Genomic DNA, 15751 nt, shown 5'->3' on the forward strand with positions numbered 1-15751 from the left:
TTGATAAAACAATGGAGTTCTGTAAAAAAGAAAAGAAAAAGAAGATGAACTGAGGAAGTAAACAACAATAACTTTCTGCACTTTGTACATATTTGAAGGAATGACCAATTTTGTTTTCAAGATTTGTTAAAGAGAAGATGAAACGTTACAAAGTTCATGATGTATCCAAATTATGTTATTGCTATCCAAGTATCATTGGCAAATCAAGTGATTAAATCATTCTTGAGCTGGTCTTCATATTTCTTTCCTGTGTGGAACTAGACTTTCACTCTCAATAGCAAGTGCCATCACAGAAGAATTTCATCTCTCTATGTTGTAACTCCGTTAATGGCAACATCTTAACAAAATAATTCCAAAGCAAAGCGTAATGGACTTTTGAATTTGATTTAGATGACGCTCATATGTAGGGCGAGAAGCAAAGGAAGGCCTGTTTCCACCCTTCCTTGCCATCTTGCTTTTATTTTCGTATCTTTCTTTGACTGGCAGCCCGAGAAAGGAGACACGTTTCCCCTCTTCCTCCACTTGTTAACAGAAGAAAGGGTGAGAGTGAGACGACCGCCCTCCATCTCTTTGGTGGAAACGAGGAGGAGACCGTTCAACAAGTTGGGAAAAAGGAGTGAATCCGAACCCACTGGTCAAACCCGGTTGAACCGATTCCCACGGATCTTGTTGCTTTCTGGACAAAATCCCATTAATGTCAAGCAGGTGGTAGTAGCTGAAACTAGATGATTCGGAAGTTTTGACTTCTCTTTTACCAAGGTAATTTCTCTCGTCCCTGCTTCCCCCCCATCTTTCCGTTTTCATTTCTGTCACGGAGCACTTGATTGCAGTCTGCAGAGAGTGGTTCAGCTGTTTCAGCATATATCTTTCAAGTTGAAGATGTGAAGCCTCTTAATTTCTAGTCGTGTACAGAGAGAGGCGAAGAGGGAAACAGAGGATAGCTTAGACAAATTCTAGCAATTCACCTCATCAGGTACTTGTTTCTTCTTCGCAATTCTCTTCTTTATGACTCTTCTTCATTCCCTTCTCATAAAAATCGAATCTTTTCTCTGCAATTCATTCCACTTAACTGTCCAGTAGCGATTTTCTGTTAATTCTTCACAGCATCGGATTTGAGATTGTTAATAAAATTTTTATTTATTCGATCTCTTCGTTTTCTGTTTTGGGTCATTCTTCATCGAGTTGTCTGATCTCCAGATGGTCGGAAATTTAATACAGGAGCATATTGAACGACATATTTTTAGTTTCTTCTGTTGCAATGATGACGAAGACCCCCTTTCATTTCAATTTTTAATTTTATCTATTTTTATTCCACTAATTTCGTCACTCTTTCTTCCGGACGAAGGAATCGAAGTAATTATTATTAATCATCATCTGATGTTATTTTATTTATTAATTAATTGATAACTAAAAAATAATAAAATAACGTTTGATTTTCTTAAGTTAAATTACATTTTAGGTGTATGACTTTTTAAACTACAGAAGATTTACAAAAGGGCGTTTTAGTCTTTACACATTTGAAAGTGGGCCTGGTTCGTGTCTATAGGCTTGCATCGAAGGTAGTTTTCTAAAATTGGACACGTGGTCCATCTGACGTTGACAGTTGACGATGCCGCTTAGGTGGCATTATTTGATAATGCCGACATTTAAAGCGGTGGATCTGAAGGCGATCTACTCCCGTTCCCGAACGGGACGACCGGGCTGACCGGTGAATTGACAGTCAGCCTTAGAGGCGAAGGCATCTTTCTTTTCTTCGTTCATTCAATTTCAAAAAGCCAAATTATGTTATCTAGCTTTGACATACCTCAGCAATCGTTATATATAAATTTTTTGAGAACTGGAGCATATGCTTAACTAAAATCATCCGAGTTTGAAGCTTTTTTCTCTCAGGGTTCCATGGCTGGTGGACAGTGTCTTGGCACGATGAAGCTTGGACTCGCTTGTTTGGCTATTTCCGTTTTGTTCTGTGATGTTTGCTGTCAGCCTGGAGAGAAGGTTCTGCCACTAGGGGGTAAGACGGTGACTTTCACAAGAGAGGATTACCTGCAAATGGAGAGCCAACTCGAGTATGTCAAGAGCGTCGCTGTTAAAACCTTTCAGGTGAGATTTCTCATGCTTTTAGGGCATCTCGCCATGTTATCAGGGGATGAGGAAGGTGATTATTCCAATTGGGTGCATGCTCTTTTTCCCTTTCTGTTTCTGGTTATGGCAGTAGTCCGGCTGAAAGAGTGAATAGAGTGTAGGATGAGAATGTTAGATGACGGCCCTTCTGTTGGCCAAACGGATGAAAGAATCCGTTGTTGAGTCTCGCTAATCTCTTTTAAAGAAGACCCATGTTGCTTGTTTTGGACTGAGATGTTTGATGGATGTTGCAGACTGAACATGGGGACCTCATCGACTGTGTACCATTTGATAAACAACCTTCTCTGAATCACCCTGCTCTCAAGGGTCATGTTGTCCAGGTTGGTAACCGTTCATTTCTGTTAAGCCTATACGTTGATGACTCTTCTCTGTTTTAACTGTCCAGTAGCATTATTTCTTACTTCGGATGGTTATGATTTCATTTAGGATAGACTTGAATGTATCATTTGGTAAGTCTTTGATTAACTTTAGGAGGTTGGGATGGAATGTACAGAAAGCACCAAGTTTTGTTCCGGAAGGATTAGTGACGAAGACTAAACAACCAAGTGAAACTCAACCGGAGCCTCAGGGATGTTCTGCAGTTGAGGGAGTCAAGAGTGAAACAATATTTGCACGATTCCCTGATGAAGGTTGTCCTGAAGGAACAGTGCCTATTATGAGGCCTGGGAACTTAGAGTCGCTGCGAAAGCAATATGCAAATCAGGGGGAAGGGTCTACTGAACAGGTCCAGGGAAAGGGAGGGAGTTCCACCACAGAGGCCCGAGATGATGATGATGATCATCATGTAAGTAGTGTTCATTTTCATTTTTTATCTGTCTTTTTCTTTAATGTTACTGTTACTAGCTGCAGTTTCTTTGGATTATAGTCATGACAGCCACTAGATAGGACTTACTATTCTTACAATATTTTGTCTAACTATTGTGTGTGGGACTATTCCCATTAACACTCCCCCTCACCTTCAGGCTTTCACACATGGATTACAGGCCTGATACGTGGATAACACATGGGAGTACAAATATAATGGGGCACAAATTGGGCTTAACAGGCAGACATCCTACTTTGATACCCATGTTATATTCTGAAATAAGGTGTTAAAAATAAGAAGGAAAAAAAAGAGAGAGAAAACTACGTTGAGAAGAGCAACTCATTAGTGGAGATTCTCAGTATTCAAAAGAATTAAGTCCGGTTTCATGCTCATAGGCTAGCTACAATGCATATGCTGCTGGATTTTACTCGGGAAGATTTGTATAATCTCCCCTGCATCGGTTCCATCAACTCCAGATTTTGATTTCAGACTGATAGAAGAACATTGTGCCTTCTTTTTTTCTCTACAAAGATGTAGAAGCACATTTCCTTAAAAACAAAGAAGACCTAAACACCCTAATCTGGTTCTTGAATTATTTCTATATTTTCGTGACAATTACCATATGATATTAAAAAAATGAGAATGATTAAAAATTTAAGCACTCAAAACTTGTAGGATCAGTAACTGGGAGTTTGCTAGTGAAGAAGAATTCTGCTTGTGAGCTCTCTTTGAAACAAAGAAGACCTAAACACCTTAATCTGGTACTTGAATTATTTCTATTTTGTTAATTGAAAAACTCCTACTCCCATTTTCCCTCTTGGTCTGCTTTTCCTTTCCTTTTCCGTTGTTCATTGTCTGTTAGGCTTTCGCTGTTTGTCTGATCTCTCTTGCTCGTGTTTCTCAGTACTTGCTGATCATATTCGCTTCTTTCCTTCTTCTCCATTGTTATAAGCTCGCTAAGACATGACTTTTGTGCTTTGTTCTTCCACCTTCTTGAAGCGCATTTTCAAAATGAGTCATAACTTGTTTGCTCTGTTCTGTCTCTTGCTGAATAATTTTTCCTATTTGTCAAGAGTATACATAGTATGTGAAAATTCCTTGTCAATCACTGTGCTTTCAATTCTAAAATTGCTTAATCTATGAATTTCTGTTTTATGACTAATGGTTTTTATATGTTGCTAATTATATATACATTTCTAGTCTTTCTACTTTCTCATAGAATTCTTCCAAGAACCCCAGTGAGGTCAATGGCCACCTTCTGTACTTTCATTTCTAAAAGTGCTTTTTTAACTATTGTTGTCTGGTAATATTAGTCCAATATATGTACTATTTTAATACTTCCATTTTCTTTTGGCAATTCTTCCCAGCTGTATAACTTGTATTCTTGACTAATGATCCCTAGTGACTGTTCACTGATGACCCACTTGTACTGGCACTAATAACAGTAATCCTTCCTCTGTTTAGGAGGTTAGCAAGTCCACGAGTGTGTCTTATGAAGTAAATACTGTGCTCATCAGCGAATTGAATCCTCAAATTGGTGAAAAACAATTCATGCCTTCCTCACTATGGTTTAGAAGTTCACCAAAGGATCATCTTGACAGTATTGAGGTCGAATGGGAGGTAAGACAGCAAGAACACCCATATCCAATATTCACCAATATTAATATAATAGGTGGTATACTGGGACATTATTAGCTTAACTGTTACAAATTTGAACTCTTTATTTCAAGAATGGATGAGAAGCTTCTACTGTCTAGTTCTATGATTATATCTGTATTAGTTATGAATGGAACTGATTTATCTTCCAATACACAGGCATCCGGGTACAAAACAAACGATTGGAGCAAGCTCGATGGCATCGGTCTTGTTCAAGCCAGCCGAAAATTATCTCATGGAAGAATGCTGTCTTTCAAGAGTATGTTATATTAGTCTTGCGAGTTAGTTGTTGGTAGTTTCATCTTGGTAAGCATTTATGCTTCCAAGTTTGGGGTGCAAATAAATGTGATGTGTAGGACTTACTGGTCCCCTTTGTGATGTAATGTCTGGTACTCTGTCACTCGTAAAAATTTCTTGTTGATCTTATGTAATATCATATGACATAAAACCCAGATGTTAGTAGTGGTGGCTGTCATGGTTGATTAACTACTTATAAATTTGTTCTTTTTCTTAGTGATATAATTGGTTTCCTGGTCGTGGGAACACCCACTCGAACCAACTTAGGTACAGTGCGCCATTGGAGTAGCTCAATCAGTACTTTACTCTCTCTTCAATCATGGCCGCTGCCATGTCGATGAAAGAGAAGGAGAGTTCTGTTATAACTTACCAAAATTCAGGTGCATTTTCGAATAAGAATCTGCAACAAACTAATAAATCAAAGTTCGATATGCGTATAGAATTTGTTTGATGAATGAACCTTCCTTGAGCATGAGACGGAATAAGGAGTCTCCATTCTTGTGCGACTGGACTGTTCTAATTCTGTCTCAGCTTGAGAAATGGATTAAGAAATTTCAGGCGTTCAAAATAAGCCAATTTAAGAGCGACTCATCAAACACTGGAAGAACATACTTAAATAGCTTTTCTTCGGGACTGACACAGCCCAATTTAGTTCTCATGTCCATGGCTAGAATCATGACTGTATATTCTACTACTACTTATCAACCACGCATTTGCAGGATACAATATTTTCTGTCAAGTTTAGATCAGAAAAGGCCAAACTACTTGCTCTGATTTCTCTGTCTTGCAGGAAGAGAGATCTTGAGAAATGAGAAGAGAAAAAGGCAAAATATTATCTTTGAGAGGAAGTAAGTTGAGTACACTTCCAGATTTCGTCGAACCTGTAATGGTGGAATTACTACTAGTCTAACGCACACTGCAGCTAAAATTATTTGGCGTACGCATCCTCTTACTGATCTACATGTTCTACTTCCACAACCACCTCTACTCTTATGTGACAACAAAAGTGCAATCTTCTTCAGCTCCAATCCAGTATCTCACAAACGCACTAAACATGTTGAGTTAGATTATTATTTCCTTCGAGAATTTGTTACTATAGACAAATTTCACACACAGTATGTACCATCTCACCTGGGGGGGTTTGCGGGCTTTCGTCCGCCAGAACCGACGGATCACCAAGCCAAATTTAAGAAATTTTTGTTTTCAATTTTATGTATAAATATGTGATGTAATTTTGTTTCCAAATCATGGTGAATAAAAGGAGTTTTATTAATACATAGAATATGGGGAACAAAATTACATCACATATTTATACATAGAATCGAAAACAAGAATTTGTTAAATCTGGCTGGGTGATCCGTGGGTTCCGATCAGGCTTCCGTGGCATTGCCGTTCACATGAGTGTCATGTCAATGGGAACAGTAGGCAATATTAATGGAATGGCAAAGGTTAGCGGAAGGATAGTAAGGGGCGGTTTGGAAGCGATGGATCATTTTCTGCAACCAGTTTTTAATGGAGTGGAATCTTCATATCGTGCGTTCTGTTGTAACTTACAGAAACAACGCGTAGATGGTGCATCGTCTAATAAAAATCTGTAACAAATTAATGAAATCTGTTTTCGAGGTGTTGCATAGCATTTGTTTGACGAGTAAAACAAATCGTGCTAAATTCTTCAGATGTCTTTCCATCCATCTTCTTCTTCATCCTGCATGGCGAATCGGAATCCCATTGTGACTGTCTTATTGCAGAAACCGATATTAGTAGTTTGGCTTGTAACTTGGGCTGTCTTCAGCGAAGCCATGATTGTGTCTAAAGAAGAGTATTTGGAACTAAAGAGACATCTCAAATTTCTGAACAAGCCGGCAGTGAAAAGCATCAAGGTAAGTTTTCTTATCAGTGAAGAGATCGAGGGAATTCTAACAAACGGTGACGTTATGAGATCATCTGTTTGCACCTACTACTGAGGCAATGTTATTTTCTGTTAGCACAGATAGATTATGGAGATATATTCGATTGTGTTGATATCAATAAGCAGCTTTCTTTTGATCATCCTGCGCTCAAGAATCACACAATCCAGGTTCTATCATCTTTACCTTTTTTTTTCTAGGTTCTTTATGGAGTTTATGTTAATTCCGCAGTCTTGATTTAGAACAGTACATTATTGTCTTACAGATGAAACCAAGTTCTCTTCCCAGGAGAAACGGTAATGACAATTTTTTAGCACCAGTTTTGGATATTGGGCTACCTGGTGAAGGTTGTCCGAAGGGAACAGTTCCCATTAGAAGGGTTAAAATGCAGGAGCTAATGAGAGCTCACTCTCTCTCAGACTTCGGGAAGAAATACATTCAAAATGGCTCAAAACCAATCGTCGCAGATTATGATCCTAGTAGTCATCATCATGTAGCTCGCTCTTATGTCTCCAGTATTCTTCTTTCAGTTTTTCTTTAACTTTATCAAAGCATCAGAACATGAAGATGAATACAATTACAGACGGCTCTTCTTGTTTTTAACCAGAGTACTGTTTTTGATAATCCAGTGGGCAGAAGACAATACTGAAGATGGCACCTTCTATGGCACAAAAGTGGCAATTAATCTTTGGGAACCCATTGTACCGAACAACAGTGAATTCAGTCTTGCCCAGTTTTGGCTTACCAGTGGCCCTTATGAACATCTGAACTCCATTGAGGCTGGATGGTCGGTAAGTAGTGCTGATTAATGTAGTAATTTCCTTTTGGAGTCTGTTTTGAAGTTCTTATATTTAATCTGATAATTTCTTCAGGTCTATCCACGACTCTTCCTGGACAACCATGTTCGACTGTTCGCGCTGTGGACAGTAAGCTTTTACTACTCACCAGCCACGATTCTCTAAAATGATCATTCTTGTAATAACTGCCTTATTTCAAACATCAGGCAGATGGTTATCGCTCAGGCTGCTTCAATCTGAACTGCCCAGGATTTGTCCAAGTTAGCGAAAAAGTGCCACTGGGTAAAAGACTTACTCCTGCATCTGCTTACGGTGGAGAACAATACGAGATACGACTTCTCGCATTCTTGGTATGCTCTGTTAAACCCTATCACATAAACTACGACTTGGCTTGGCTAGTTTATTTTGTCCTTATATAGAAAGAGGGTAAGTGTTGAAAATAGTGATTAAACAGTGTGATCTCTCCGCAAAGAAACTTTGTTTTTTTTTCCATTGTTAACAGTGAGGTCTTTGCATGCAGGACCCAGTTAGTAAAAACTGGTGGTTGGTGTACGGGGACGAGATTCTGGGTTACTGGCCTCATACCCTCTTCAACAGTTTATCGACAAAAGCTGATCGAGTTCAATGGGGTGGTGAGGTGTTCAACCCCAACGAAGGCATCGACCAGGATATGCCTCCGATGTGCAGTGGTCATTTTCCAGAAGAAGGGTATGGAAAGGCCTGCTTCATGAGGAAGATGCAGATTGTGAAAGAGGGTAACATCCTGGTGGATGCTCCCAAGACTTCAACTTATGCTGATGTATCCAGTTGCTACAATGCCATTGACAAAGGAAGACTTGATGATTGGGGAAGGACTTTCTTCTTCGGAGGACCCGGTGGGAAATGTATAAAGTAATCTAGGACTTCTCCGTAATGACATTCAAGTAGAACTCGCAGGAATGGCTGGCTCTGATTAACATTCCCTACTGAGACATCTCTCAGGAAATGATCTTGGAATAAAATCTAGCTTTATGTCTGTATTCACTTTGGATAACTGTAAAGATTGATTAAAGATTTACAGTAGAACCTCCATGAAGAAACCCGAAGGAAGGACAGTTATTATCATGAAAATCGAGAGACTTTGAACCATATATTTGTTACCATTTAATTTAGTATTGGTAATTTGAACATGGGTGATTCTGATATCATCCACACCATCCTGATTGACTCTAATGCATCTACACGCCACCTTTGTTGAGCTAGAAGAGGCCACCATCATCAGTCCCCAAAGTTGATGGATCAGTAATTCAACCAATGATTGATCAATGATAGATCAAAACACCAAAATAGACACCCACCAGCTTCTGTCTAATCCATCACCTAGAAAAAACACTCTTTGGTTGATCCATCAATGACACAGTTATTAATCAATCCTTTCTCATTGATCAACCATCAGAATGGAGAGTTCCAATTTTCCCTGCAAACACCAAAAAACTCCATTTCAACCACTCGTTTCAACATAACATGGATACATTCCAAGCACAATCCATTCAAACAATAAACTCCAACAATTGGTTGTGGCATAAAAAATTAGGAAAACAGACAGACTACTAAACTAAGACAATCCGAAGTGATTTTGGAAAAATCCTCAAATTCTATACAGATCTCTTCTACGATTACAAAATAGATATAAAGAAATGCCTTCTCTAAATCTGTCATGCTTTGATACCATGAAGAGTTTGATAGTTCGGTAACAATTGGATCTCTATGCAAAGAAAATTTGTAACTTTTTGTTAACAGTGAGGTTTTGGCATACAGGACCCAATGAGTAAAGACCGGTGGTTAGTATACGGGGACGAGATGTGGGTTTACTGGCCTCATACCCTCTTCAACAGCTTATCAACGAAAGCCGATCAAGTTCACTGGGGGTGGCGAGGTGTTCATCCCCAATGACAGCGTCAGCCAGGATATGCCTCGGATGTGCAGCGGTCATTTTTAGGTGATCAGAGTTGTTCATTCCATACTGAGACATGTATCAGAATAAAATCTGATTTGTGACTGTAATCACTTTGGATTCTGTAAAAATCCTGTATCAGAATCCCGTTGACACTGAATCGAGAGATTGCTTTCTTTTTTGTTAACTGAATCAAAATTTATGATGTTACAATGCTCTCAAAAGTGGAAGATTTGTTTATCATATCAGAGCCACTGCCTTCACTATTTAAACACATCCGAACAAAGCTAAGTCAGAAGTCATCGAATCCCATTCCAATTCTCCGTCGCCATGGCTAAGTTGAGCTCCACCCTTCGCTTCACTCCTCTGCTGCCTCCTTATCTCCTACTTCACTCTCCATCAATGTAAGAACTCTTCTTCCATGTTTCTTTCTGATCTCTTCTAAATATTCATAATAATTGTTTTCATTCTCTGAGCGCAGGCACCGCAACAAAGGTTGTTGCACAGGAAACAGCAGAAGTGATTCCGAATCAAGGATTCTGCGAGGAGGCAGCTGAGAAAGAATGGGTGTGCCAGTACACTCACGTTGTTTACAAAACCGTTCAAGAATGCCTGAAGTTCTGTATTCATTCTAATTAATGGGGAGTCTCCATGCGTTGAGTTTTCTTAGTCGTTGGGCTGGTGACAAGATTAGGATGTAATGTGTGCCCTCAACGGAATAAAAACTGTCGATTCTCTTGTTAAGACATTTCTCCACCTTTCGAAAAGGATACGGCTTTTTATCCACTACCAGAATCTTCCATTTTCGTGGTTCTAATATTGTGAGTGAATAGATTTCAAAGAAACAGGATTTGTTACATACTGTTTGAACAGAGAGGGGAGGCATGAACTCCTGATGGGAAGAGAACTGTAAAGACACATTCCTACTTCTAAAAGAATTCAACCAACGCCAGGATGTTAAAAGAGATGTAAGAAACTGAGAACATCTACTTAATCAGAACTTATGCAAACAACTCATACAGCTATCTGCTACAACTGCTTGCAACAAATGTTATTTGATTTGAACAACACTCAATGCACAACAGATGTGATAGAAACCACAATTATCTCTTTTGCAGTGTCTTTCTGTATGAATTTTGATTTGAGCAATACTCAATACACAACAGATGTGATAGAAGGTCCATCATTTGATGAATATTTTGGATTAAGACCAAATTACCCACCAAGCTGACCAATATATTCCTGTTAGAATTGTCTTAGGACAAAATTAGTCTGGTTAAACATGTTCAACAGGTAAGTAGAGTCCCTTGGTATTGGAAGACCCGCAAATTGCCTTCTTCCACAAAGGATTACCCCATCAAACAGATTATTTTTCTGAAGGAAGGTTAACTTCCTGCCACTCATTCACTTTAATGATGCCAATTGCATTAGCAAACACTTAATACTGATAGTATTAATAGTAACTCGTATTGGACAACAGAGATGAAATGTCAGACATGGCAGGGACCTTTTCCAAAACGAACATAACTGCACATTACACTTGACTGAACATTTGTGTAATACTGAATTGCTTTAACAGCAGAAGAAACATCATGCATGTGAAGAAGTATTAGTTACAAATGTCAACAAACCATACACAAAATATGCATTAGTTTATATAGAAAAAAATAGGTCAAATCCTTTTTAAATGTCCAAAAAGGAAACCTGATTGTTTGTGCGCAACATCACAAGCTTAGTGACTATGCCAAAAGGCTGTACTAGCTGGAGCAAATCATTCTAAAAAAAAAAAGCAATCAAAATAACAGGACAAGGTTAAATGGACTTAGCATGAGAACCAAGATGGTCTGTGGTAACGATTCAGACGAAAAGAGTATAAGAGAAGTTTTTTGTGCAACAAATGACCTCGCTTCTGCTAATCCTAGTATATAGAGCAAGTTTTTTTTTTTTTTTTTCAGTTCAACAATACAGGCTGTATTGCTACAATGAATTTTCCAGTTGAAAACTATCATGCGACTGAAAAAGAAAGTTTACATCCGGCTCCCTCAGAAGCAAGAAACTACGTCTTAAAGAACAAAAATGCTAGAACTTCAAACCAAACTGTCGACACAAACGAGTAAATAGGCAAAGATCTCCTTCTTTACTTAAAAGATTAAAATTATGAAATAACCATCGATCGCCTCCAATTAAGTTGTAATATTATTATAGCAATCTTCCCTTACCACTCCACTACAGGCGTGCAGAAAAGCAATTCTTCTTTGGCGACTTTTCAGATATTCAGATTCGTTTAAAATGCCAAAATATATGATATCTCTTCTATGAATAACTTTTTCGATGTAGCAATTTTTAATGCTAAAAACTAACCCAAGATTTTTTTCCATGAAAACGAAGATACTTAATTCACCTTTGTCAAATCTGTCCAAAATCACGGCTCCTGAGGATTATAAATGGCTATGCAGCCTAAAATCCTGGGAAAAATTTAAGGACACGACCATTCGTCACCTCTAAGTAGTCATATTACAGCCATCTTCCTTTCATCTTCTTCCTCAAAACGCTCAAGCATGGGAAGTGTCACTGGTTATTCGCTGCTGAAAGCAATTCTGATACTCTGGCTTCAAACTTCCCTTGTCTTCACCGAAGCGGCCAATAGTCTATCTAAAGATGAGTATTTCGCACTGAGGCGACATCTCAAGTCTCTGAATAAGCCTGCAATTAAAAGCATCGAGGTAAAGTTTATTCCTAAGTTAATAGTGGAGTAAGGACGATTACTGAAGCATTAGTCTTTCCTTCTCAAAAAGGTTTATGTGTTTTAGTACTGATGAAGTCGTATATACCATTGCTTATTAACAGACTGGTTATGGGAATATATTCGATTGTGTTGACATCAATAAACAGCCCGCTTTTGATCATCCTCTGTTGAAGAATCATACAATTCAGGTTCTTTTTTGTATCAGTTTCTTGTGATTACTCTTAGTTATGGTTATTAAGTTTGTATTTGAGATTGAAATTTCGTTTACAGATGAAACCCAGTTCACTTCCTGATAGAAACGATGATCAGATTTTCTCTAGTTCAGTTCTGGATATTGGAGTCCATGGTGAAGGCTGTCCGGATGGAACTGTTCCAATTAGAAGGGTTACCATGGAAGATTTAATGAGAGCTCCTTCCGTCTCTGAGTTTGGAAAGAAATACGTTCTAAATGATTCTCAAGTAATCTTTGCCGGCAACACTAATGGCCATCACCATGTAAGTCACTCTTCAGCATTCCTCGACTTCTTGTGCTTTCAAATAGTGTGGTCTTATAGTCAATACCAGAAACTTCCTTTTCTCTTCTTACTCGCTCTTGCTTTTCACAATCCAGTGGGCAAATGATCAAACATATCCAGGAGAGTTCTATGGTACCCAGGTCACAATGAATGTTTGGCAACCAAATGTAGCTTATTCAAATAAATTTAGTTTGGGACAGTTCTGGGTCAGCAATGGCCCATACGACCAATTGAACACCATTGAGGCGGGATGGGTGGTAAGCAGTAGTTATCAAGAGATTTCTGTTAATTTCTTGAAATGCTTAATCATGTTCTTGTTTAGGTGGAACCGGGATTGTTCAAGGACAACAAAGCTCACCTATTTGCCTACTGGACGGTAAATTTCTTAGAATCAAAGACTGTATTAGCAAATTTTATGACTTTATTCACTCAATTTATACTGATTTTTTTTAAAAAAATTTTAAATGACAGGCTGATGGGTATCATAACACAGGCTGCTACAATCTTATATGTCCTGGTTTTATACAAGTTAGCAACAAAGTGCCACTGGGTGCCTACTTCACTCAAGTATCTACTTACGGTGGAGAACAACATGAGATAACTCTTCTCTCATTTTTGGTATGTTTTCAAATCGCTTATTTTGTTCTTTCATATTAATTATTTGAGTTGGGAGAAGGTCCATTCCAAAATGACCGGCCAAGCTTGAGAGTCCATTTCCTAACTAATGAACTCAAGAATTTTCTATTCATTGATCAATATGGGACCATCTCCTTCGTATGTAAGCCCTATTTGATACCGTATGAAGGCTGGATCCAAATCCATTCCAAAATGTCTAGTTAAAGTTAGGAAGCTATTTTCCAAATAATAACTATGGGTTTTTTCTTAACAATTATCAATATTCGATTATTTCCACCAGCACTAAGTATAGTGAAAATAAACATCTTAAAAAATTATTACTATATGATTCTAAGTTTTCGTTGCCATTTCTTCAGGATCATGAAAATAAAGTTTGGTGGCTAAGTTTTGGGAATGAGCTTGTTGGCTACTGGCCACAAGAAATCTTCAACACCTTATCGACGAAAGCACAGTGGGTTCACTGGGGAGGGGAGGTGTACAACCCAGATGAAAAAATCAACCAATTGAAATCTGATATGCCTCCTATGGGGAGTGGTCACTTTGCCCAAGAAGAATATGGGAAATCAAGTTTCATGAGGGCATTGCAGGTTGTCACAGTAGACAATGTTCTTGTAGAAGCTCCTGCTGTTACTTTCGCCTATGCTGATGCACCCAAATGCTACAACATCACTGACAAAGGACGCCTAGGTGAGGGTTGGAGAAGGACCTTCTACTTTGGAGGACCGGGTGGAAATTGTAATTGATAACGCTTCCACCTTTTGAACATCTATGCCCTCATTGTAATCAGCCATGAATGTCTTCCAATAATGTTCTAATGCTTTGATACCTTTTTTTTGTTTATGGTTTATATCATGATTTGTTAAGCATTTTTCATGAAAGTTATAGTAAGTAATGCTCTAACATCAGGAGGTCTAAATGACTGTATTTGAAAACTACCCATTTTATAACGAACAATCTGAGTTTTCCTACGAACTTTAGACCAATATATAGGCTGAGGAAAAAAAATTGGATCATTAATTACAAATCCTACACCGAGTATACCCATATCAGGTCGATTCATTGCATTGGATTCAACTGTAAATGATCCCTTCTCCAAGTCTAAAACTGAAAAACCTGGAGGGGCAAACCCCAGGGAAATTCAGCCCTTCCGTATGTTTCAACCACTGATATACGAAATGAAGTTTTAATTTTGGATGAATTCCAATCTGATCAAATTGTCGCTATGTTACAATATTTATACAGCTGTTGATAACATCTCTTTGCAAGAGAGAAATGTTGTAGAGTGTTGACTGTAAAAAGAAGGAAAGAAGGTCTATGACAATGAGACACTGTAATGCACGTATAAGACTTCAACAGTGTTGAGTTCGAAAAAGAAGGCCTGGTTTGATTAGTTTTAAAATTTGGAGTGAGGGGTGTCTAAACAGGAGAACATGGGGTCATACTTGCACATTCAAGAACATCAATAAGATACTAAAAGAGACTCTTTTTACCATAAACCACTTGAACTCCAAGGAAACAATTAATGGACCCAACTCTTTAATAGAATTCATCGGAGAGAGATTTCTTAAAAAGTGAAATAAGGGATATATTGCTACAAGTAAGGGTGATGTCATCCACATAAACAAGTGAGAAAAGTGATCCTAAGGAAGAGTAGTAAGTAAATACATATGGATCTACCAAGTTATCTTGACAACTGAATAAAAAGAGAAAAAACATAGTTGTTCAAACCATGCTCTTGGAGCCGCCATAGAAAACCTTTTTTAAACAATAAATATGAGTTGGAAAGGAAGAATTTTCAAAACCCGATGGTTGTTTAATAAAGAGTAACTTGAAGAGAACCTTTGACAAATGCATTATTCACATCAAATTGAAGGAAACACCAATATTTAACTATGGCCAAGGTGAGAACAACTCCGAATAGTTTGTAGATGGATCATTTGCTACGTGGTCAAATCCTTATCATGGGTTTGGATCATTTTTCACTTTCAAAACTTTCTACAGCTTGTAGTCAACTCTTTTTGTTTCATTTTTACGACAAGGGGTTGACTCATTTGATGGATTGAACTCCTTTGTCACCTTCAATAGTTTTTATTTTTCATAGTTGACTCCTTTTCTCTCTACCATGACAAGGGGCCGACTCCTTTTATCAGAGTCAACTCTTTTGGTCATTTTTCACCTTATCGACTCCTTGTCTTTCTACCTCAAGGCTTGAACTCTCCTATTGAGGCACTCAATTGCTTTGCATGAGCTCAACTCCTTTGACCCTTGGGGATATTTGCTTTTACATTTTGTATTTTTCTTTGTAATCAAAAATTTA

At 38.2% G+C, this 15751-nt stretch overlaps 3 protein-coding genes across 7 annotated transcripts; all 3 read left to right on the forward strand.

Annotated features, from left to right (window-relative positions):
- The first annotated feature begins 821 nt into the window (after window positions 1-821).
- LOC137951817 (protein neprosin-like) lies at window positions 822-5116 on the forward strand. Of its 4 annotated transcripts, none has more exons than XM_068798745.1 (6): window positions 822-973; window positions 1877-2100; window positions 2376-2462; window positions 2636-2926; window positions 4412-4567; window positions 4763-5116. In XM_068798745.1, the coding sequence occupies exons 2-6, from the start codon at window positions 1897-1899 to the stop codon at window positions 4874-4876; spliced, it is 852 nt and encodes a 283-aa protein (XP_068654846.1). In that variant the 5' UTR covers window positions 822-973; window positions 1877-1896; the 3' UTR covers window positions 4877-5116. The 4 variants fall into 4 exon arrangements, with proteins under 4 accessions (XP_068654846.1, XP_068654847.1, XP_068654848.1 ...); XM_068798746.1 differs by having other exon boundaries at window positions 1891-2100; XM_068798747.1 differs by lacking the exon at window positions 822-973 and adding an exon at window positions 1660-1738 and having other exon boundaries at window positions 1891-2100.
- A 1389-nt stretch (window positions 5117-6505) lies between these two features.
- Window positions 6506-8747, forward strand: LOC137952214 (protein neprosin-like). 2 transcript variants are annotated; one of them, XM_068799291.1, is made up of 7 exons: window positions 6508-6780; window positions 6891-6977; window positions 7073-7300; window positions 7437-7598; window positions 7680-7733; window positions 7811-7954; window positions 8125-8746. In XM_068799291.1, exons 1-7 carry the CDS (start codon window positions 6577-6579, stop codon window positions 8497-8499), a joined length of 1254 nt encoding a protein of 417 aa, XP_068655392.1. In that variant the 5' UTR covers window positions 6508-6576; the 3' UTR covers window positions 8500-8746. The 2 variants fall into 2 exon arrangements, with proteins under 2 accessions (XP_068655393.1, XP_068655392.1); XM_068799292.1 differs by lacking the exon at window positions 7073-7300 and having other exon boundaries at window positions 6506-6780; window positions 8125-8747.
- A 3348-nt stretch (window positions 8748-12095) lies between these two features.
- On the forward strand, window positions 12096-14177 carry LOC137952066 (protein neprosin-like). The gene is made up of 6 exons (XM_068799134.1): window positions 12096-12260; window positions 12385-12471; window positions 12554-12778; window positions 12894-13055; window positions 13270-13416; window positions 13791-14177. Exons 1-6 carry the CDS (start codon window positions 12096-12098, stop codon window positions 14175-14177), a joined length of 1173 nt encoding a protein of 390 aa, XP_068655235.1.
- The last annotated feature ends 1574 nt before the right edge of the window (window positions 14178-15751 follow it).

Source organism: Aristolochia californica, unplaced genomic scaffold (genome assembly GCF_029961685.1).
Source record: "Aristolochia californica isolate CCGP_79_NKW_82.1479 unplaced genomic scaffold, dmAriCali1.0.hap1 SCAF_15, whole genome shotgun sequence".
Taxonomy (NCBI): domain Eukaryota; kingdom Viridiplantae; phylum Streptophyta; class Magnoliopsida; order Piperales; family Aristolochiaceae; genus Aristolochia; species Aristolochia californica.